This window comes from Condylura cristata, unplaced genomic scaffold (genome assembly GCF_000260355.1).
Source record: "Condylura cristata isolate star-nosed mole 26May11 unplaced genomic scaffold, ConCri1.0 scaffold00008, whole genome shotgun sequence".
NCBI lineage: Eukaryota > Metazoa > Chordata > Mammalia > Eulipotyphla > Talpidae > Condylura > Condylura cristata.
In genome coordinates, this window is record NW_004567109.1 from 44660766 (window position 1) to 44684431 (window position 23666).

The following is a 23666-nucleotide window of genomic DNA, read 5'->3' on the forward strand; positions in this document are numbered from 1 at the left end:
CGGTGGCGCTGGGGCCCAGGCGCCCTGACGGCTGCACGCGCGGCCCTGCGCGTCGGGGGCCTTCATTAGCCCGCCCCGCGCGCCCAAGGCTGAGGCTCCGGGCTGCGCGTGCGGGCTCTGAACCTCTCTGCCGGTCTCCCATTGCCCCCCTCCCACCCCGCAGTACCCGGGGCTCATGTCGGAAGAGTGCGGGCGGACAGCAGCCCTGGCGGCCGGGAGGACTCGGAAAGTCGCCGGGGAAGAGGGACTGGTGAGTGGGAAGGGACCCGGGAGCTGGCGCGAGTCGCGGTGGGAAGGCGGCCACGGTCCGAGGGCCGCAATCCTCGCCCGGCCTTCTGGACCCAATTGCCCCTCCGGGAGCTACTGGAGGGAGGATCTGGGGCGGGGCGAGGTGGGAAGCTGAGACTTCGCGGCGGGCTGGGCTGGGCTGGGCTGGGCAGGGCTGGGCTGGGCGACGCGGCCCTGCGGCAAAGCGTTTGGGTCCTTGAGGTCAGGGGTCGACAGTCCCGGAGGGTGCGTGGCGGGAGCTTGGATCCAGCGGAGAGGGAGGTAAAAGCGAGATCTGAGGAACTGGGGGTGGCTAGACGGGAGGGAGAAGAGAACCCATGTGTGTAGGTGGGATGAGACGAGGAGGGGTCTAGAACCGCCTGCCACCTCGCCTCGCGGCTTCCTGCAGGTGAGCCCCGAGGGAGCGGGGGACGAGGACTCGTGTTCCTCTTCGGCCCCGCTGTCCCCGTCGTCCTCGCCCCGGTCCATGGCCTCGGGCTCCGTCTGCCCTCCTGGCAAGTGTGTGTGCAACAGCTGCGGCCTGGAGATCGTGGACAAGTACCTTCTCAAGGTAGGGTAGAGCCGAGAGGCCCAAGGGGAGCGGGGTTATCTATCGTGAACGCTCGGCGAACAAAGTTTTTCCCACTCTTCTCTGCCCAAGCTCTCGCTGGAGGTGGTAGGCTGGCCCAACTGCACGGCCCAGTCGGGGTAACTCCTGCGGTGGGAGTGGGACAAGAAATGTTAGAATCTCCCTTGTTGCAAAAAGCAGCTGTTGTGTCAAGCATACATCCTGGCCTGGAAGTGTCATACCCTGGGTGGATGTACAAGCCACCGTCTTGTAGAGAAACGAAAGTGGAGACATCCTCATCTCTTCTAAAAGAGGGTTCTGTCTGATCATTTTTAACTGAGCCACGGGTTATGTTCCCTTCACTGTCAATAACACCCTCTCCCCTGCCAGCACAGAGAGTTCATCTGGCACAGAAGCCCCTTTGCACTGTCTCCTTTGGTGAGAACCACTGTAAACTGCCATGCAAGGTCTTTCCTGAATTTATTCTTTTCTACTGTTATGTTTGTTTACCGTTAGTTACCTGGGACTTTTTTCAAAGTAAAAAAGGGTGTAACTAAATAAAACTCATTTTCAATGACTTCCTCTTCTTATAAGGGTTTAATACTTAAAGGTCACCCAGTGCCTTTTAATGTAATCTCCAGTGTTTAGAGGGGTGGGGAAATAGAAATTGATGTAAAGTTAGACAAAAAGATGGGAGGAAGAAGGAGAAGAAGAAAGATAGATGCCTGGAATTAAGCGCTTCAAGTGGTGCTTTGAGGATTGACTGCCTGTCTTAATCTGTTTTACTTCTCTCTTAAAATGTAGTAGGGGGAATTTTGGAGTAAAAATTTTGGCAGGCCATAGTTCTCCATGTCATTGCATTCAGGATCATGGTCCCATGTGTCTTAATCCTAATGCCATGGGTTTTCAACTTCAATAGCTTTTAAAACCACTATTTAAAATAATGATCTCTTACACTGAATTAGTACCAAACCAGTTCACTTTCTATTTCCTTCCCACCTCTTCACCCCCAGTTTTTCAAAAACGATTAATTATGGAGAGTATAAGTTCAAAAAGCAAGTTAGTGGGCAGCTTTAAATTTCTACCTCAAGATCCAAAGCCACTGCATTTATAAAGTGGAACTGATACCCTGTATGATACAACCTCAGATAAAGAACCAAAAGAAGTCTTGATGAAAGCACTAAGAAGTACTAAATTTATCTTAAGTGGTGGTTGATTCTTAAAGCTGGCTGATTAAGATGTCTTTTTCTTAAATTTGCACTCTTAAGAGTTTCTAGACCTCTGCCTTTTTGGATATTTCATCTTTTGGCACTTATTTCCAATGACCCCTCTTAACAATTAGCATAATCTTTAAGACTCCTACTGAATGGATCAATGAAAGCTTAACATTTCATAGCAGAAAGGATATTTTAAGAAGTGATAGTGACAACAGGTCCTCTGAAATAGGAAAATAATTTCTAATGTTCCCCTTTAATATGTTAAGATACATTTATTTTTATATGTATATTTGTATGAAAAAGATGTCACTATATTATATGTTATCTAAATAAGTAATATAAGCAGTTCCTTTGTAATAGGACTAGAGTCCTCCCAATGAATTCATCTATATAAAGTCTTTCTTTTTGTTGTGCTCTCTTTTTGTGCATATTAGTACATTAACCCTAAGTTTGATGCTGTATGAATATGTACAAATTCTTGAGTTCTTAATTTTGTTATCTATTTTCAGTACTTAATTCTTCCACAAAAGATTGGATTGTTTGTGTTGCTGGTAAAAAAAAAAAATTCTAGAACAGTGTATTATTTGAGGGTGTAACTGATAATAGAACTTAGAACTTTTATTAATGAGGCAAATAAAATGTGAGCGAGAGAGGAGAGAGAGAATGTGTGTGTTAGGGGCATCTGTTGCCCTGCCTAAAACTTTCATGCCCTGTCAGTTTATGTGGTTCTTTTGGCTTGGTACTACATACAAATATATTTTGGATCAATACCAGCCATCAGGGAAGGTTTACAGTGCTTACAGTCTTCTTTCTTTACCTTCTGTTCCTTCCTCCTGGAAAAGAATGGAAGATAAGGATTTTTTTTTTTTAAGTTCGAGGAAAGGATGCAAACTACACATTAGGTCTGTTTTCTGGGAATTAAAAGATCATCCAAGCTCTGTCCTGATGCCTGACTCTACCCTTGCTTACAAAAGAAAAGGAAAAGCCAGATAAGATGGACATGTACAAGGGCCTAAACAGTAGAACACTAATGGAGGCTGTACTTCTAAACTTTACCTTAATTGGGCCCATTTTGAGGGAAAAAAATAGAAGGAAAATATATCCTTGTTTCAATAATATTGACCATTATTAATAATTTTTATTGTAACATCCTCAGATTTTTTTATTACTTCCTTGCTTCTTGTTCAGTAAATGTGCTGCTTTTTAGTAGCAAGTTCAAAGCTTAAAACTTTTAAAATTTCACCTAAATGATATTCTCATGATGCTTTAAGAAGAGGCACATAACTGCAGTTAAAAGTCAATGAAACTTTTTTCTTCTGTTTCATGTTAAACAGTAATGCAATCTGGTAAAAATCATTGGCAGGTAGTCTTTCATATGAAATAGTACAGCAAAAGGCATATTTCACAATTATTACATTCTTATTTTAGACATTAAATCCATTTGCAGGGTGTAACTGGTGTTTTTGCATTTTTGCTATCTTTTATGTGAAATTCAGTTAAGGATAAAGCTAGTTCTTGTGTCCATTTAACAAGAGTGAACTTTAGGAAACTATACTGCAACAAGTTCAATCTAGAACATATCTTCATTCCTCCTGAAATCTGAAGTGTGGTGCTTATTGTATAATGGCAACAGCTTACAGTGAGGATAATTGTGATTACCTCTCTGAATTGACAGTATTTCATGTTCTATGTAGAAAACATAAGCACCATTTTGTGTCTTATTACTTAAAGTGTAAATGGCAAATGATATTTGGATGATAAGTACTTTTCAGAAGTACTTACAATCTGATTTTTTTTCCCCCAGCAGCCAAACAATTAAGTAGGGTTATCTGTACTTTCTTTATTCTGTTATTTAACGTTAGAAGAGTCAGGGCTTCTGCCATGTCAACTTTAAATCTATTTTAGCAATTTTTGCTTTCTAAGGAAAATGGATTGCCCAACTTCTTTATAATAGTGTTTATCTTACCAAACTTATTTTATTGCTTTCTTTCTCTCTCTACTTAACTAATGCAGTTCATAGTTAGTAGGCCAAGAAGTAAATTGAAAAGGTGTGTGACCTAACTTCATTAGCTACTAGGTTTTGTGGTGGAAAGATTGTCATAAAAGAAAGCAAACCTATATGCACAACTCAAATTTTCTCTGTGTTCATATAAGTCCAATTTAAAACACACACACACACACACACACACACTCAACCCAAAACCAAATTTTTCAATGAGTCCAAAAATTTTACACAAAATGCTGAATATGTATTTTGATTTGGGGGCTGAGATCAAATAGAGAACATATCTGGGCACATCTACATAAATGACACTTTCAGGTGAAAATTTTTGGAACGCATATAAAAGTATGAAGGAAGCTGCTTTTTAAATTGTTTACTATGCAAAATTAGTGAATGCTATTCTTAAGTTTGGTATTAGAATGTCTTCTCATCCTGCCTTGATTTTCTTTATAGGTGAATGACCTGTGCTGGCATGTTCGGTGTCTCTCCTGCAGTGTCTGCAGAACCTCCTTAGGAAGGCATACAAGCTGTTATATTAAAGACAAAGACATTTTTTGCAAACTTGATTATTTCAGGTACACTGTGAAATTTTTTTTTTTTAGTGGATACTCCAAGGAATTATTATGCAAAGAGAATTTCATAACTAGGTTTTCTTGAACAATTTTTCTATATCATAGATTTAAAATGAGAATGTTTTATATTTTTGAGTAATAACTTACATTAAAGTAAATAAAAGAAGCCTAGTTGTGTTTTAGGAATTCATCATACAAAAACTAATTGAAACTATTGCTTCCACTTTGAGAAATATAAAGGTATTAGATATTAAAAATAGGGATACTTCTTTACATAAGTGTAAATAAGGGAATATAATTGACTTACTGTGACAAAGCCTCTTGTTGGAGGATATAATAAAATAAAATGAATAATTAGGTTGAGACAAATTAAGGTTTTATTATGCTTTTAGTAGTTTACTGTAGAATGATCCCTACGTATACACTTATAAAATTCTACCAGTTTGGAGACTGTAGTATTCAAAATAATATTTTAACCATATTATTACAGTAATATACCTGATTCTTTTGTCTGTTTATGAGATTATATTTTCCTGAGATATTAAATGTAATATTTTCTGTGTGATTTCTTTGTTAATTGTTTAAAAGAATGTTTCTTTTTAAAAAATCTGTTCTTGATAGATAACTCTCTAGAAATTGAAAATCATCCTTTAAGCATGGATTTTAAGAAGTTCTATGATTATTTACATTTCCAAATAAAGTGTTCATTGTGAAGTTGGGAAATTAATAACTATATAACAAAGTTTGTAGTACTAATTATGTTGTTTACACTCAATTTTAAAAGCTGATCTCAGAGAGTTTAGTGAGTGATTTGAATAAAATTGCTAAGTAATTTAAAGTACTTCATGAAACTCTTTGTTCTTAGAGTTCTTTATTTTAGAAAGTCACAGAATTTTGTAATTACCAAAAACACTTCTTTCTCATAAGCTTCACTTTCCATTTCCAACAAATACTAGTAACTTGCCTCTTGTCACTTCAGATATGATAATCTTAATTTTTAATGCTAATTTTAAAAATAATTTTGAAAGGTTTGGTTTCAAAATCTTGTTGCAAGTTTAGTTAAGTATTTTTTTACACTTCATAATATATTATATTCTGAAATTTATTTTTAGGATTTATTTTTTCAGATTATTTTAAAATAACTGCCAATGCCACTGTATAAATGAGTGGACACAGACAAATATACTTACCTAGTTAGATGTGGACATGCCAAGCCATGATTAAAGTTGTAACAGAAGACATGGCAGAGTATGCAGTTACTATGACTGGGAGAAAAGATAAATATTTGTATCTGGTGTTTTCAGATTAATCTGAATTTTATGTCAAGTTAGGTATCTGAAACTTAGGTATTTTCTCCTCCTTGTGGATAACAATACAGTAGCTTATTCACCAGGGAAAGATTTCTGATTTTCCTTCCTCACCCCCAGATTGAACAATTTCCATTCTTCTCATTTTGAAATGTTGAAATTTTTTAACATTAAAAGCATACTCAAAAAGCATTTTCTAATGACCTCAGCTTGGTTTTAAGAAGTCATTATATCTTTAGTGGTATGCAAATTTTGCATGTTAAGGTTTTCACTCTTGGAGGTGGGATAGAGAGAGAGATGAATCTGAAGTCTCTAGGTAATTTATAAATGCACTGGTATTTGTTACTAGAGGGATTTTGAAACTAGTATTCGATATATTTTAAAAGAAAAAATATAATCTTTCCTTAGATTAACAATGAGAAGTTTTTGTTTAATAAACAGCTTTGAGTTATGACTCTATCTCAAGTTTTGATTGGTACCAAATTGATTTTTAGAAAAATAATTGATTCCTGTTTCATTTTTGAAAGATTTAAATACTTAGTTTAATACAGTAAATAATAAAATGTGTTAGTTTGATCTTAGACTGATGCATATCTCATCAAACATTAAAATATTCACCTCCTGCACTTCTGTTTACTGTAGAAGGTATGGAACTCGCTGTGCTCGTTGTGGGAGGCACATCCATTCTACTGACTGGGTCCGGAGGGCCAAGGGAAATGTCTATCACTTGGCATGCTTTGCCTGCTTTTCTTGCAAAAGGCAACTTTCCACGGGAGAGGAGTTTGCTTTGGTGGAAGAGAAAGTCCTCTGCAGAGTGCATTATGACTGCATGCTGGATAATTTAAAAAGAGAAGTGGAAAATGGTAAATATATACTTAGAATACTTTTGTGTCTTTGGGAACAGTTATACAGGGTTAAAAATGATTTTTCCTAAGGTCATTTTAATGCATTATTTTGTGCAATGCAATTGTGGTAAAGTTCATTAAGCACTCTGTTTAGTGATGGTCTCCATCTGTTTATTTACAGGGAAAGCCATGGCATGTATATTAACCTTGTACCATATTCTCAGGCAGCAGCCTTGAGTTACGGTTCTGTTTTGCTTTTTGTAACCAGTTGTTTCATTGCCTTCCTAAGAATGAACCATGGAGATGGACTTCTGATTTTTTTCACTTTTGACTAAATATACAAACCTAAAAATGGAATGTTTCCACAGTATATTTCTAGTGTGTTTAAAAACTTAAAACTAAGCTATTTGGCAATCTAGACCATGTATGCATTTTGAAACCTAGCCAAGAGATGCAAAAGACCAATTATTGCATGACCAGTGAGCCCTTTTGAATCATCAACATGTATGGTGTTTTGTTTTATTTTGTTTTAATGCAGGTAATGGGATTAGTGTTGAAGGTGCCCTCCTCACAGAGCAAGATGTTAACCATCCAAAACCAGCAAAAAGAGCTCGAACCAGCTTTACAGCAGATCAACTTCAGGTAGACTTGACAAAGAATGTATGATTTTTGAAGTCCCTCCCCACCAAAACCAACACACACACACACACACACACACACACACACACACACACACACAAGACATGCTGTCTAAAAATAGTTTTGTATTTTCAAAAAAGTTAGCTTGTACTTTTTGTGAAAAATAACTTGGTGAATGTGGGAAACGATATTCTTTACCTTAGAATAGTGGTATTTCCAGAGTTCTGATAGTGCTATGAACTAGTCATTCAAGCTGTGTTTCCCTGGAGTCTTCTAGTATTCTTAAACTGGAAACAAAACATTGATCTATCCTGACTTCCTGATAAAATAGATTTAGTCCATTGTTACATATAATGGCAACAATGGACAAAATATTATGAAACTCTTACAGAAAGAGACAAACATTAGTGAGTCCATGCTGCTTATATGTTCATCTCTTTAGCAAATCACAATGAGTCTTTTAATGGACAAGATTGTATGTTTTCTGAGTAGGAAAAAATTGAATATGACTTACTATAAATAGGAATCTACTGATTGACTCCAGCCAATTGTTTTTAGACAGGCTAAAGGGAGTAATTCTATAATTTGTTGATTATATCCTCTGCAAAGGGAGGTGTTATTTCCAGTTTATATATAATTGTCCTAAATATAATTGTCCTAACTTCAATCTCTACAAATTCAAGCAAATAATTATTAATGTGGCTGGGATATTTGTTTTATGTTAAAGTAAAATAACATTTACTGAGCACAAACCATGTACTACAAGTGTTTTACCCATAGTATCCATACTAGATCAGACTATAAAGGACATTTATTGCAATGTTGACAAAAGAGTAAAAGTAAATTTTTTGAAAAATCATTTAATATTCTAAGAATTTAATATTCTAAGAATTCTAAGAATCATTATTGTAGATGAATGCAAAAGTTCTGAGAGAAATTTTATTTTGAGAAAGTTGATGTTTCTATAAATATTTCAACAGAAACTGGTAACACTTGCAAGCAATTTAGGATTAAAATCTAGAATCATTTAAAAAAATTCCAAGTGATTGTTTTGTAAATCCTTATTTTAGGCATTGAATAAATGGTCAATAAGTAATGCATGAAGAGTAAGGCAACTGTAAAAAATACTAGAAATATTACTGTTTGGATCTTTTTCTGGATGCCTGATTAGATTGCAATGACGGTCACATAAGATCTTAAACTAGGGGATACAGTACTTATGGGAGACTTGGTGGCAAGATGTTCAGGTGTCTGAATGAAAATCAAATCTCTAATATAAAATACTGTTTTACAAATGCAGTTTTTACATAAAATCCTGGATATAATTTTAATTATTACAGAACTGATAAGTTTACTTTGACAGAAGCATTTATAATTGTGAGAATATGAAACCACTATGTAGAGATCAGGAAGATAATTTAGGATATTAATTTAATAAAAAAAGGAATAGTATTTGTGGACTTATTTGTGTACCAAGTCCTATACCAGGCCTTTAATACATTACATCCTGATGCTCTTCACAATAATTCCTAGAGGTGTAGCCACTCCCTTCCGGAAGACCACTACAAAACAGCAGAGAAGGCTTAGAGCCTGCTCCTGAAACCTCTGATCTTTTCATTTCTCTTGGCCTCCGAGAAGGCCATCAGTGGTACTGTGCCTTAAAACTGTTGCCTGGCAGTAACAGCTAAAGTAGAGTGAGATTCTGAGTCTAATAGATAACCTCTTAGATTCAAGTGGCAAATATGCATAAACTATTTAGGCCATGCATTGTTATATGAAAATGCCAGCAGAGTCATATATTTTAAAAATATATATTAGAACTATAGTTTTTAAAATGTGAAAGCAGAAGCAATATGCTTTCAAAGAATATTCTCATTCAGTGTTATTTGGCATCTGCCTTATGATGAGGATGTCCTCGTCATAATCTTTGTCCTCTAGTGGCTCTTCAAAATATAGGCATCTAAAATTATTGTAGACTTTTAAAAATATGAATCATTTATTTTACCAGAACCACTAATAAATTAAGCAGTGTACTCTCATTGTCAATTTGTATATTTTAAAAAGTTGAGTAAATTCATGTGCTGCTTGAATTTAGCAAAATAATAAAAATAATTCAGGTGATTAGTCGAGAAATTCAAGATTGCTTGTGAAGTATTTATAGAAAAGAGAATCAAAATGGGAGCAAGAGCCAAGATAATTTCCTGTAATTGTGTAGGAATTTATGTGAAAAAAAAAAATAGTTGAAGACCCACAAAATAAATGGTACTTTGTTTTGGTAAAAATAATTTCAAATATTATCCCACTTGTAGAAATTATATGTTAAACGTTCTGGGCATTATTATGATTTGCTTTTTATAGTGGGAAGCATTTACTTGATGATTACTAATGTTAAGCATGTCCATTTGCTTTAATCTACTTTCAGATTGAGGTAGTCAGGGTCTAATATGCACACTCTGGACATTTTTGCTAGCCCTCTTGGCCTTAACATTTTTAGTATCAACAAGAGGCTCATTTCTTGACTACATTAAAAGAACTCAAGAAAGGGTTGGAGTGGGTTTGGTAGCTTTATGAATAATGAAGCTAAGTAGAAATTAAAAATGTTATTTGTAAAACTAAACACTGATAAGCACACCTCTTTTAGCATATTCCCTTACTAAGCCATCAGTGTTCATTTAAGTTTTGCTTTATTCCTTGATGAGAAATTGATTAATGTAATTTGGTTCTATTACTTGTGAATTTGAAATATATTTGTGAAAAGCATGTTTTTTGTCTTATAAACTATCAGTAGTGACTTTATATGCAACTCTTCACAAATCTGTTCAGCTTTTTGCTTCTCAGAGATTGAAAAGAGAAGACAGACTTAATTTGCTTATTTTTGCTCTATGACATATAAAACCAAATCTATTTGTACAGGGAGATATTATAGTAACATATTTGAAGTAAAAACAAAGAGTGAAGTAAACTTTTAAGCTGATCTTGCTCATGTTTTAAGATAAAAGTATCTGTACTCTTTACAAGAATGTGTAGACAATATAATTGATTAAGAAGCCAGAAGCATCTTATTCTAGAAAAGTCACTAATCAGAACTAAAAAAAAAAATTATGATTTTTGAGCTTCTTGGGGCAACACTGGTCTTTTATTTTTCCCACTCTAGCTTCAGATTTTCCTCATTTAGCCAAGCTTCACATGTCATAAACTCTCAAATTCATACTATGGGGGAGGAGGTTTAACTCTCGGGATGTGAAGAATAAGTCTTTCCCTTTGCCCTCAAGGAACACATTTTCTGCCACAGAGAATGCTAAGCCTGTTAAATGAATGATGTAGCAGGCCTGTCACAGGTGCAATGGCAGGAGAGAGTAGTTGAGAAGAATAGTGGAGAATACAGTGACTTTTCCATTGGAAAGAGTGGTAAGGCCAACAATGCTTAAGGTAGATAGGTCATTTGCATCCCCCACCTATAGCCATGCACAGTCATGTTGGATGCTGAACTCCCTCTTCGTTGTAATACTTCTTTATATTGTATCATCACTCAATTGATTAAATAATGAAATTCAGATATCCTGCTTAATTCCCATGACTTCCTTTTCTGAAAGAGCCGAAGGACTTGACTTGTGTTTTTATTCTGGTACTCCCACCCACCCCTGCCTTCATATTCTCCCTTCACCTTGTATTGTAGGTAGTTATTGGCATATCCGCATCTTTCTCCTGGGAGGTTGAGACCAAAGACAGCTTTTTCATATGTCACTCTGTTAACATTTAGAGCAGTGATTCCTAGCCAAAGGTTCACATCAGAATTATCTGGGAGCTTTTTCTATCTGTAGATGTTTAAGAAATTCCTATTAAGTGGGCTGTTTGTTATCTCTTTTTAAGATCTCAGATACTCCTTTGCATAGAAGAAACACTTAGAACAATAACTGAATTAAGTTAGACGTGTTTTGCAGTATGTACTACTTGAAAATCCACATAGTAGCAGGAACTTTTGAACCTATTTAGCTAATAGGGGTTAGATATATGATACGATTTTTATATTATAAAATTTTTCTAGTGCTAATAACTTCAACAAAATGGAAAAATAATAATGAGACTTTACACTTCTACATTTAATTTGTGGGTTATAAGAACAGAAAAGGTGAACTAATTTTTAATAGCGTAATTGAGAGGCAAGATTTTATGTTGAAATTATTTTTTAAAGTTGTCAGCATAGCAAGTTGTATGCAAATTTACTAAATATGCATTGTTTTCACTTATACAGACTTCCTTATAGTAATATTCATCTAATAAAATTCTAGTATCTCATTTTTGTGTGCATGTCTTATCTTTCTTATCATCAAAATGCAGATAGTTTTTTTTTTTTAGCTATTTATGACCTACATTTTAAAAAAATAACAGGTTATGCAAGCACAGTTTGCTCAGGACAACAACCCAGATGCACAGACCCTCCAGAAACTCGCAGAAAGAACAGGCTTGAGCAGACGTGTGATACAGGTGAGCATTTTAAAGGTGTTAATCAAGGAATACTGAAAGTTCTAGGTTTGGTCTTTATATGAATATGCATGGTTTCTGTGAAGAAATGTTAAAGCATTATCTTCCCATTTTAGGATTCTTCATGCTCTCCATCAGTTGTCTAAACCTGATAATTAATAATTATCTTGATTGGCCTGGGCTGCAGATGCCACGTTGCACATGCTACTTTGTTCAATGCTCATAGCAATCCTAAGAAGAAAATTGCTATTTCATGCTGTATCTGTTTCTAAGGCTGACTTTTTTTTTTCTTTTTTTGTGTGGATTATATGTAAGGCTTGTTGATGGCCTTTGTTCAAGATCCAGGTAGAGAAAGTGGTATGAACAAAGGTAGAGAAAGGAATAGTTAAAGCACACTTAGCTGAAAAAAGTTAGGTCTGCAGACTGTGGATGATTAAATTGTTGGAGCTGAACATGGAGTAGAGTTCTCCTCTTAGCAGGACAAAAATATGTAATTTTAGGAGGAAAGTGTTGGTAAGAGTACATGGGAAGAATTACAGTTGGGAGAGGCTAGATAGAGCCAGATTAGTTCGGATACCCAGCACAATACTGATTTTTTTTTTCTGAAGCGATGTAATTGGAATAATAACCTAGAAATACTTCAAGAAATATATTATTGACTGTACACTGATGGCCAGTGCAGGATACTAGAAGACCTGGATACTATAATGAAAAAGTAGTAAAGAGAAGTCAAAGATAAATTACATTTGAAGTCAAAGTATCCCTAGGAATTGTGCCAGTGATAGGGTTACTAAAAGCAAAAGACAGCTAGCTTGGTAGCTGAGAGGGACATCAATTCCCTTTAACTCTGATAACCAGGCAATAATGGTGGCAACTGTACACGTAAACAGAATAAACAGAACTCAAAGAGAGCTAAAATTGGTCAATTTTGTGGCCTGAGATCTTAGATTCTTTAGAAAGATTATAGACAGTAAACATTGTAGAATGATTTAGGGAAAGAGCAGGATAAGTGATGCTAATTTGAATACAACATAGTAACCAGAATCAGTCTGGTGCAGAAGCACCACGGAAACTAAAGGAGTGAGGTGGACTCAAGATGGAAATAATCAATGAGTCAACATCTCATAGACAGATTAGGGAAATGGAAAATAATTTGAATGATGTTCATGGTTTTAGGAATTAATGCAAGTTACTGTAAACTGCAAGATGAAATTCAGTGGGGAGAGGAGAGGGAAACAGTCCATGTTGTCCATATAATCTTTTATTTATTAAATTTGGTGGTAGGGCCCTCCCTGGTGGCGCAGCGGGTTAAAGCACTGCACTGAGAAGCTAAAGCCACTTCATCATGAGTTCGATTCCCGCCTGCCCCGGAGGAGACCACATGGCGTGGCAGACCTCTCCTGACCAGCCCGCTGCTCCCCTCAGCAGTGTACTTCGTTGATCTGCCTGTTCTGCTCCCCACTCTGTCTCTGGTGAAGTCTCTCACTGCCCCTGAGTCTCTGGCCTGTACCCCAGTTCTGTATGTACAAATAAATAAATCTTTAAAAAAAAATTTGGTGGTAGATAAATAGGTGTTTTCTTCAGCATATCCTTATCAAGCCTGGTGGTTTTTGTTTTGTTTTGTTTTGTTTTAGATTTATTTATTTGTACATACAGAACTGGGGTACAGGCCAGAGGCTCAGGGGCGGCGAGAGGCTTCACCAGAGACAGAGTGGGGAGCAGAGCAGACAGATCGAGGAAGTACACTGCTGAGGGGAGCAGCAGGCGGGTCAGGAGAGGTCTGCCACACTATGTGGTCACCTCCGGGGCAGGCAGAATCGAACTCATGCGGAAGTGGCTTTATCTTCTTAGTGCTGTGCTTTAACCCACTGCGCCACCAGGGAGGGCCCTCCAGCCTGATATTTTAAAAAACAAATTCTCAGTAGGAAAAACCTGATGTTGTCACAGCTTCTCCACAGACCTAGATTCCCAGTGGATTTCATGTAATGAGGCTCTGTGAGATGAGTCCCATGACCTCAGTATTGTCCAAGTAGCTGGGCTATTGTGATCGTTTCACCAGTTTTAGAAAGGTAGACCAATAAGGAACCCATCTGGAAAGAATGCTTACTTTAAAGAAAGGTCAAAAAAAGTCAAGAAAGACCAATAACCATGTGCTAATATTAAAGACAATAAGGATATTTATCTCAAGATCAGGAGATACTAATAGAAGGGGTAGTATATACAGAATAGATCTTTTTAAATATATGTGAAAACATTTTGCAAACAATAGAACCAAGTCTCTGCAAGGGAATGTAGGAAAAGACAGATTTGACTCTTGATGAAGAGCTTTAGTGACAAGCTGTAAAAATGGTCTGGGCTCTCTCTAGAGGCAGAAGGAGTATACTACCTGGAAGTTTAACCTTTATTGAGGTGTAGTTCATACTCCACAGACTGAGGGCACCTTTTATCGAAACCTTTATGATTCATTGACGTTGTCTGCTGCAGCTTAGTCAAATCATAACTGTTTGGTTTCAGATTATTTTGTAGTTGCAAACTAAGAAGAATGGAGGGTTTTCAGAGAATATTTTTGTTACTTGAAAAAGGAAGGTCTGCAGGCATCTGCTATGTAATTTTCAAGTATTTAGGTAACCAGCATTACAAACAAGTTAATTTGATTTCAAGAAAATTTGGAGAATATAATTTTGATTAGTGATTTTTAATATGTGAGGATTTAAATATTTCTAATAAGGTGGCAAAGGAAGGAATTTCCAGCATGCAAATATATTACTTATAAATATACTTTATGTATATAATTTAAACATATAGCCCTTCATAGTATTTTTGAAGAATTACTTTCGTGATCTCAAATAGTTAAAACTTCCTTACCTACCCTAAGTCCTAGCACTGGGCACAATACTTTAGAAAAGTTAGTTTGATTACTCAACCTGATTCTACTATACCAAGTAGTTTCTCAAAATTGCGGAGAAACAATGTCTGATACACAAGACAGGCCCACATTTTCTAGTTTAAGTCTGTTAGTGAATTGTTAATAACAGACTAGTCAATTTACTGAAATCATGGTTAATTTTAATACTTTGCAACCAGATACAATCACTGTTCACCATACTCTTTCAGAAAAAGGAATTTTGAGTTGTGTAATCTTCAGGAAAGGATACAATAGTAACTTCACCTTCCAGTGAGTGTACTGGGGATATCTTTCTGTAGTAAGGTCTACATCATCTTTGCTGTTGAGCATAGTATAATTTATTTAGTTTGTTTCCAATTTTTCACTATCATGCAAATGTAGCGATGAACAACATTGATGTTTATTTTGACTGTTTTTCCAACAATTTCTGTAGGGTAAATTTTTAGCAGTGAAAATGAGTCAAAAGAGAAAGTATTTTTTAGAGTTTTTAAATGGCATAGTATATAAATAATTTTCTGTAAAGTTTATACCAATTTATTCTGCCCAGAGCTACATATGAAAGTTCCCTTTTCTCTAACCCATGAGAATCCTGAGTGCTGAATGCTGTCATTCTTTGACATACTTTTCACCTTGGTAATTAAAAAATCTCACTGTTTTTAATTATATTTCTTTTATTGTCTATGAAGTTTATCGTGTGTGCTTACTTTGTAATTTTTAAATTTGTTTGTACACACATTTCTGTTCTGCTTTTTTCCTCTCTATCTTGCCAATATCAGTTCTATCATAACAATGTTTTTTAACCTTATACAATTTCCATTTTCTACATCGAACTTTTATGTATTCAAATTGTTTGATCCTTTCTATATAATTTTGGATTCTTTTATGTGTCTTCACCTAGAGAATGTCAAAAGTGACTTTGGTTTCTGTAAACATTTAAGGTTTTAATTACTTATGCCTAAATTTTAACTTAACTTTTGGTTCCATAAAGGTAGGGTTTTTCTATTTTATTTTGTTCGCAGACATTTAACCACCGTTCCCTAAATCAGTAGTATTGCCATATTTTCCTCTTCATTTTCATACACTATTTTATATTTAACTCTTAGTATGGGCTTTCCAAGATTCATTTTATGCATCATTCTTTCCTTTCCAGAATGCTTTACGGTCTACTTTCAGTTTAAGTGGTTTACAGTCTTTTAAGTAGAAGTTCCTCAGAAGAAAGGTTAAGTCTTACTAGAGGTTTGCAAATCACAAGGAGGAAGTTTCAGTCAGTAAGGAGAGTCAAAGGACTTGTATTTGAATTCTGATCTGGATAGCCCTCATATCAAGTTATCTTTTTATGTCTGGAATCCTCACTCTATTTGCAGTGCAAGCTATGTGACTTGTGCTTACAAACCTCTATTCTTGAATATCTATAGATGATCTTTCTAAGGAACTATTAGAATTATTATTAGTTGTTTCATTGTTTATGCCTCACCTTCTTCATGTTTATTTCCAATGTCTCAGATCTTGGTCTTTTAAATCAGAAGATGGAATCTTTTTTAAACTAAGGAGGTTCTAGCCAGTATAGATTTATTGGAGGCCAAAGATAACTTGCAGGAAATCTGGGAACCTAGTGTCATGTGCATTAGATTACTTATATTCCTCAGGGACACTACTGGGGAAAAGCAAGCAGCAGCAGTTCCCTCTTACAGGTTGGCAAATGTGTGAGTTTATCTTCTGGCTGCATGGATGGTGCTAGTGGCATGTACTGTGATGGAGCCTTGAGTGAGGGCTTTGGGTTTGGTTTCTTAAAGTCTGGCAAAGACTGAGGGGTGGCACGTGGCTATGACTTCCGCTTCTTTCCCTCAATGTATACCTAAATCTTGTGCTGGAAAACTTCCTTGACTGCTACCTTTTACCACCTGCTCAACTATATAAACCCACTTACATTTTACATTCTTGAATTTGTACTTTTTGTAGCCTTTATTTTTGACCACCAGGGGTAGGGTGTGTCCAATGTCTCCTCATATATATATATATATATATATATATATATATATATTTGCAGCTTTTCTGTTCTACTTATTCAGTGTTTAGTTATTCAATAACTGCCTCTCCTCCCAGACAGACTTATTATTAGCACCACACTCCAACCAACTGAGCTAACCGGCCACCTGACCCAGACAGACTTATATCCCTCACATTTTACCACCTGCCTTTCCTGATCCCAAAATATTCTTGTACAAATTTCCTGAAACCCTAAAAAATCCCTCACCCTCTTGCTCTTCTCATGACTGAGTTGTTTATAGAGTAATAGCTAATAAATGCTATAATGTTTCAATGGAGTCACTCTCCACAGTCAAGTATTATCTAGTAGCAGTGTCCAAACAGGTGGGTCATTTAGTGAAACGTTCTGGAAACAGCCTTATTTAGCCAGAGCTGATGTCCCACTCCATAAACTTTATTTGTTTCTGCAAGAGTGAACATTAGAATGGTTGCTCTTAATGTTTTGTGTATATGTTTGTATTTAATTTTACTTAAATATTTTTTTATCTTAATATGTATCTTGCAGAATAATCTTTGTATTTATAGAGAGATAGTAAAAAAATTATCAAGTAAAATATGACTGCATCAAGTGGTTTAAAAAAGCTTTAGGTTCTCAGTAGGGATTTTAACATTTGAAAAAATCATTTGAAATGAGTTCAGCAGGTGATTAAGAATAATACATTTAACATTTAGTACTTTTTTTTTTTAAGTTCTGATCAGGACTTTTCTGTTAGTTCCGAGTTCAGGCAGAAAAGCTAGAGTTTTCTGGAATTCTTGAGTCCAAGCTACGAGCTACCTGCCCCCCCCCCTTTTTTTTTGGTCTTTGGTATAGATGGTTTATGATAGAATCAACTCCAAGGTGTGAATCTCCAGATATTATTTGAGCAAAGAAAATGACCATTGTTATTTGTGCTTAAATGTTTCTTTTCTGTCTATACACTTTAGGAAATCTTACTTAGTTTAATAATGTGCTTATGTGGTAGAGTAATTGAGCTTTCATTTCCTTTTTAAACTGAGTTGATACTGTACTCAGAATCTGCTACATTGCTTCTCTCCTCCCTCAGGTGTGGTTTCAGAATTGTAGAGCTCGCCACAAGAAACACGTCAGTCCTAACCACTCCTCCTCTGCCCCAGTCACAGCAGTGCCGCCCTCCAGGCTGTCTCCACCTATGTTAGAAGAAATGGCTTATTCTGCCTATGTGCCCCAAGATGGCACCATGCTAACTGCGCTGCATAGTTATATGGATGGTAGGTATCCCACCATTTAATAGCTACCTCCCAAGCAATCATTATCTCATACCTTCTAATATTAGCTGATGTTTTGAAATATTACTCAATTGTAGCTGAAAAATATTGTGGGGATGTGGTAGAGAGCATAACTATCTAAATGTTCCTATTCCTGTGACTGCATTTTTTAAAAAATATAGTAGTTTATTTTTACATCATTTTGTACATTTTTTCTCATCTCAATTGTAATCCCCATGGGTTTCCCATCACCGAGTCACCCATGTGCCATCACCATAGTCCTGTGCACTTCCATTCCCCCCACCCCCTTTTGACCCCATTCCCCACTCCACCCCCACAAAATGTCTCTGGTATATGACTGTTCATTATTCTTATTATTTTCTCGCCTGGTCCTGTGACTGCATTTTAAGGGACGAGTTTAATACCCCCTGTACAGCTAAAGTACACATATTGAAAATGACTTAGTTCTTGATTTTTACTTAGAATTTTTTTTATTAAAACCGATATATATTTAAAGAATTTATTTTCCTATGATCAGAGAAAGTATTTGTGCACAGCTTTATAGATTGAGGATCAGAGAAAGTATTTGTGCACAGATTTATAGATTGAGGCTTAATGAATTTTGTTAAAAAAAAAGCCTTTTTTTATTGAAGCAAAACACACCTATAAAATGTGCACACATAATATAGAGCTTGATAAATAAATACACATATAAACACTATGTAAATAAACAAATAAAACATAATTAGCACCCCAGGTGTCTCTCTTGTGCCCTTCTCAAACCCTTCCTCCAAAAGTATTCGTCTCCTTGACTTCCAAAACCATGTTTTGGTTTTGTTTGTTTCTGAGTTTTCTGTAAAGTAATCACACAACACATGTTCCTGTGTGCTCTTCTTTCCATTGCATTGCTCAGGAGATGCACCTGATTGTTGCAGAATCAGTGGTTTGTGTTGTCTTTGTTGTAGAGAATTCCAGCTTAGGAATTCACACTTCTCTTTGGTATGTACCTGGGAGTAAAACATAGGATTGTGGGCTCCAGGTGCACTGAACTTCAATTGATTTGGCCCAACCATTTTTCATGGTGGTTTGAATCAGTTTCTCTTTGGACCAGCAGCATGAGAGCTCCTGGTGCTGCATTATCTTTGCCAACACAATATAGTGTAATTTTTAAATTTTAGTCAATATTTTTGTTGTCTAGAACTATTTCATTTTAATTTACTTTTCCCTCATGACTGGATTGCATTGAGCACATTTTCACTATTTATTTGTACATCCTTTCTGTTGAAGAGCCTGTTTGTTTTTTGCTGCAGATCTATTGGCTTATCTGTTTTTTCCCCCTTTTTTAGTTCTAGCTTTAACATGCATATAAATAGCCTTGTTAATGACTATATATGTTGCAGATATCTTCTATCATTGGCTTGCCATTAATTTATTCATTCATTTATTGTTTATTTTTGGGTATATTTTGTTGAGAAGAGTTCTTATATTTAATGTGGCTTGTTTGTTACATTTTTTTTTATCATGGTGTTTACTTTGTGACCTTTTCAAGAAATTGTTCCTATACATAGAAAAGGTGTTCCTCCTTTGTTTTCTTCCATATAACAGGTTGAGTTTCATATCTGAGAAATTTTTTCACTATTCTGATGAACACTGACTTCTCCAAATGCTTTGTAGTGGCATATGTTTCCATATACTCTAGGTATCAATTTCTGTGTCTTCTAGTGTGGTTATTTAAGTTAGGCTAGATCTGTCATTTTTGATATCCAGAAGTACTTTGCTCCTTTCAAGTTTACATTGTTTATTCTGGACCCTTTGCATTTTCATAAATTATATCAGTTTATCTATTTCCACTAAGAAAGGAAAAGAACTCAGAATTGATAAAATCTAGTCAGTCAGTTTGTAGCAAACTCATGTTATCAACATGACTTCCATGTAATACGGTCAGTATGCCTTTATATTTAGGACATTTCGAAATTTTCTCTTCTATTCTGGAGTTTTTTTTTTTTAAATCTATATCACTTAGGTTATTTGTAAGTATTTGTTTTTAACAAAGTTGTAAGAGGTATTTTCTCTGTACATGAAAATCTACATTGGAGATTGTTTTCTTTCAGTACCTTGAAACTATGAATTTGTCTCCTGGTTTCCATTGTTCTGTTAATTTGGACATGGAGAGTTAACAGTTAAGCTGACATCATTTGTTGTGGAATCAGTAGTCGATCTGTTTTTTTGATTCCTATAAAAGTGAATGTCTTTTTAAATTTGTATCTGTTTTTCTGTTTCATCATAATATATCTAGCATTGCTCCTTATGCATAAAGTTTAGTGTTTTTCTTTATGGAAAAGTGTTAACTTTTATCTTGTCAAATATTGCTTCTGACATTAGGGAAGAATGCCACATTCTCCAGTCGTTTGACATTTTATGCTTCAGCCTAGATATTTCCTTTTTGCTAAGTCCTCAAATTCATTAATTCTCTTCAAATCTAATATGTTATAAAATTCATCCTTTGAGTTCTTAGATACAGTTAGTCTAGTTTCAGTTTTTAGAATTCCCATTTTGTTCTTTCATATAGTTTCTATACTAGAAACATCTATTTTTTTACTTTATTCCTTAAAACATTCCTTTATTATAGTTATATTAAAGTTCATGTCTGATAACTTTAATATCTGGATCTTTTGTAAATCTCTTTGTTTTCTTCCTCTTCTTTCAGCCAGTTCATATCTTCTTATTTGTCTTATTACTTGTATTTCAGGTGTTGGGTGTAAAACTAGAAATAATTTGAGGCTTTGGATTATGTCTTCCACCAAAGGCAGAGAATTTAGTTTGTCTTCTGGCATGGGTTTTTTGGCTAATGGAAGATCAGCTTAATCCAATCAGCTGTCAATTCTCAGGAGGGCTGGTGCTTTTCTGGTTCACTGATTCTTGGGTTTAACCCTTAGGTAGCTCCCCCACCCAACTCACCCCCCTAGTCCCAAAGGCTGTGTTTGTTTTATTTTAGTCCTTACAGATTTTACTAGGGCTTCGCTTCAGTGGTTCTTAATCATTAATTTTTATTCCCCACTACCCAGACAAAACCTAATGCCTGAAAATTCTGCTGAGCCTCTCAGATATTTTTCTTCCTTTAAAATTGTCACTAAACATATGGGAGGAGAGAAGCCTCATTTTCTTTCATCTTTTGAAAATTGACATTGTAATCTGTCACTACCTTGGTGTCTTCCACATGCCTTCAAACAGATTTTTCAAAAAGTTGGCCAACTTTCCTAGTTGCTGTCAGAGTAAGGTTTAGTTTAAAACAACATAGGTCTTTCTAAAAGTGGAAATTTCATTTTAGTTTTGCTGACATAAGAAATCAAAGTCTGTACCATTTGTTGCCATTTACTTACAGTAACAGTAAACTAGTCTGATGTTCACATGAGTGATTGTAGCATTGTCTGAATCAAATGTGTGGCATATATGTGTAGAGAAGAGGCAGGTAAGCAGCAGTAATAAATGAAAATTGGGGAAATCATCCTCTACAGAAGCCTTCATGTAAACAGCTGCAACATCTCTGTAGACAAAACTGCTATTTTTCTAAGATGTAGGGTAAAGTGCAGTGAATGGGGTAGGGATGGAGGACTTTAAAGTTATAAAAGCTTGTGTGCACAAATAAAAATTGGAGGGTAAACCATGTTAAATTCTCTTTTAGTATACCCACTATGCTGAATATGTTAAGGCTCCCACTGAGGTGAGTAGAATGAGTGAGTGGAGGTTAGTGCCCTCAGCTATAATGAGTAACTGAAGTCCATTGCCTTGGATTGTTTTTGCTTGTTTGTAATCAGTTTTATTCACCCAACAAAACTGATCCACAAATTTCTTTCTATTTTGTAGCTCATTCACCAACAACTCTTGGACTCCAGCCCCTGTTACCCCATTCAATGACACAACTGCCAATAAGTCATACTTAATTCCTTTTTTCAGGGATAGAAATGATTAAGGATATAAACTTGTCATTTATTATGTATAAAATACCATTGAAAAATATTAATGTTAATTTTTTATTTAACACCCAAAGCATTTCCAACATCACTTTGCTGCCCAGGTATGTATCTATAGTTGGCCTGCAAGACACTTTTATTGATTCTTCATTTTTTGTAAAACTTATGTTTACAAGGAAAAAACAAATCAAAACTTTTTTTTTTGTATTGTCTGGAGATAGTTCATTCTAGTATGTATCTGTTAATTTATTTGTCATCAAAAGAGCACTTTGCCTAAAAGAAAGGACTGACAAGTGTGCAAAATGTTTACAATCCTTTGTGAAACTGTAGTTTATCATTAGTTTGTATCTGTAAGTTATTGTTATAAATATGACTTGTATTTTTTTGTTATATACAACTTTATACTTTGAAGCTTGTATCTGTGAATTTGCAACTGAAATTTATTTTGCCATTGTTTTCTGAATGAACTGAATAAAGCTTCTGTTATAGCATGCCATGTAAACACATTATTGTGTTTATGGTTGATGAGTTATGACTGTAAATAACAACATAGTTTAATAAACCCACCATTCTAAGTTTATTAAATGTTTTCCATCCTGGTGAAAGTTTCAACCAATTTGTCCTTTTTGTGTGTGTTTTCAGCAGTCATTTAACTTTATTCTCTTTAAAATGTAACAACTGTTAAAGTTATTTTGCTTTGAGCTGTATTGTGAAGATATTTTAATTGGAAATTTGTAGATTGTACTTACTGAACAGAAGAATGTGAGCACATCCAATTTAGCAAGTAATCTCCTAAACTAGCTAATAAAGCTAATGCAGAAGAAGAATGCCTTCAAAACAACCTTTTGGGGTATCTAAAGTCAGAAATGAAATAAGGACCATATGGATATATTTCTCCAGGGGTGGAAAAGAACTAGAAGTATTTGGAGCTCACCATGTTTTTAGAGCAGAGAGACTGCATTGTTTCTTCCTAGTTGAACACCCTTTAGGGACTGTGATTCTGAGAACTGACATGTAAACCTCAGGACTTTATCCTGTATAGAACTGGGTACTTGTTTCAGGATTACCGAAGTAAGTAGAGTCACACTCCGTAAATTTTGGATTTAAGGAACTTAATCTGTACCCACTTCTTGTCTTTTATATACCAATCAGGAAAAAAATAAAGGTAATGAGAAAAAATCTTAAGAATCTTAGTTTAAGTCTTTGTTTAACTTAGTGGATTCACATCTGGCTGGAGACTGGAAGTAATAGTGAAGTATTTGTAATTCTATGCTATAATCATAAGTGCAACCAGAAAGCAATCACATGGATGTAAGGAACTTACTATCTTCCTCAAACCAAAAGCACAAACCTCAGTTTTTCTGTGAGTGAAGAAGTGAAAAAGCTTGCTTTTATTTTTTTAGATGTGCAACTCCAGATAAAAGTGTTTCAGCCAAAGCCAAATGTAGTCAACGGTCACTCGGTCACTCTATCTGATCCTGTGAGATTGAGGCTAATTGCCTTGGGTTTTCGTCTACCTGTCCCAGGCACGAAGTGGTGAGGTCAGCTTTACCTTTACCAGATGTGCAGGAAAGCTCTTGTGGGCTAGCCAAACTGCTCCTTAGCAGCAAGCCCACTTCCC

General features: G+C 35.7%; 1 protein-coding gene across 1 annotated transcript in view; it reads left to right on the forward strand.

Annotated features, from left to right (window-relative positions):
- LHX8 (LIM homeobox 8) overlaps nucleotides 1-22657 on the forward strand; it is a 24365-nt gene extending 1708 nt beyond the window's left edge. Inside the window, exons 2-9 of the mRNA XM_004679127.2 lie at nucleotides 164-250; nucleotides 677-838; nucleotides 4508-4629; nucleotides 6576-6796; nucleotides 7317-7420; nucleotides 11807-11902; nucleotides 17894-18077; nucleotides 21939-22657. Of these exons, the coding sequence (XP_004679184.1) occupies nucleotides 176-250; nucleotides 677-838; nucleotides 4508-4629; nucleotides 6576-6796; nucleotides 7317-7420; nucleotides 11807-11902; nucleotides 17894-18077; nucleotides 21939-22015 (1041 nt within the window). The 5' untranslated portion in view covers nucleotides 164-175 and the 3' untranslated portion in view covers nucleotides 22016-22657. The remainder of the gene's footprint in view (nucleotides 1-163; nucleotides 251-676; nucleotides 839-4507; nucleotides 4630-6575; nucleotides 6797-7316; nucleotides 7421-11806; nucleotides 11903-17893; nucleotides 18078-21938) is intronic.
- The last annotated feature ends 1009 nt before the right edge of the window (nucleotides 22658-23666 follow it).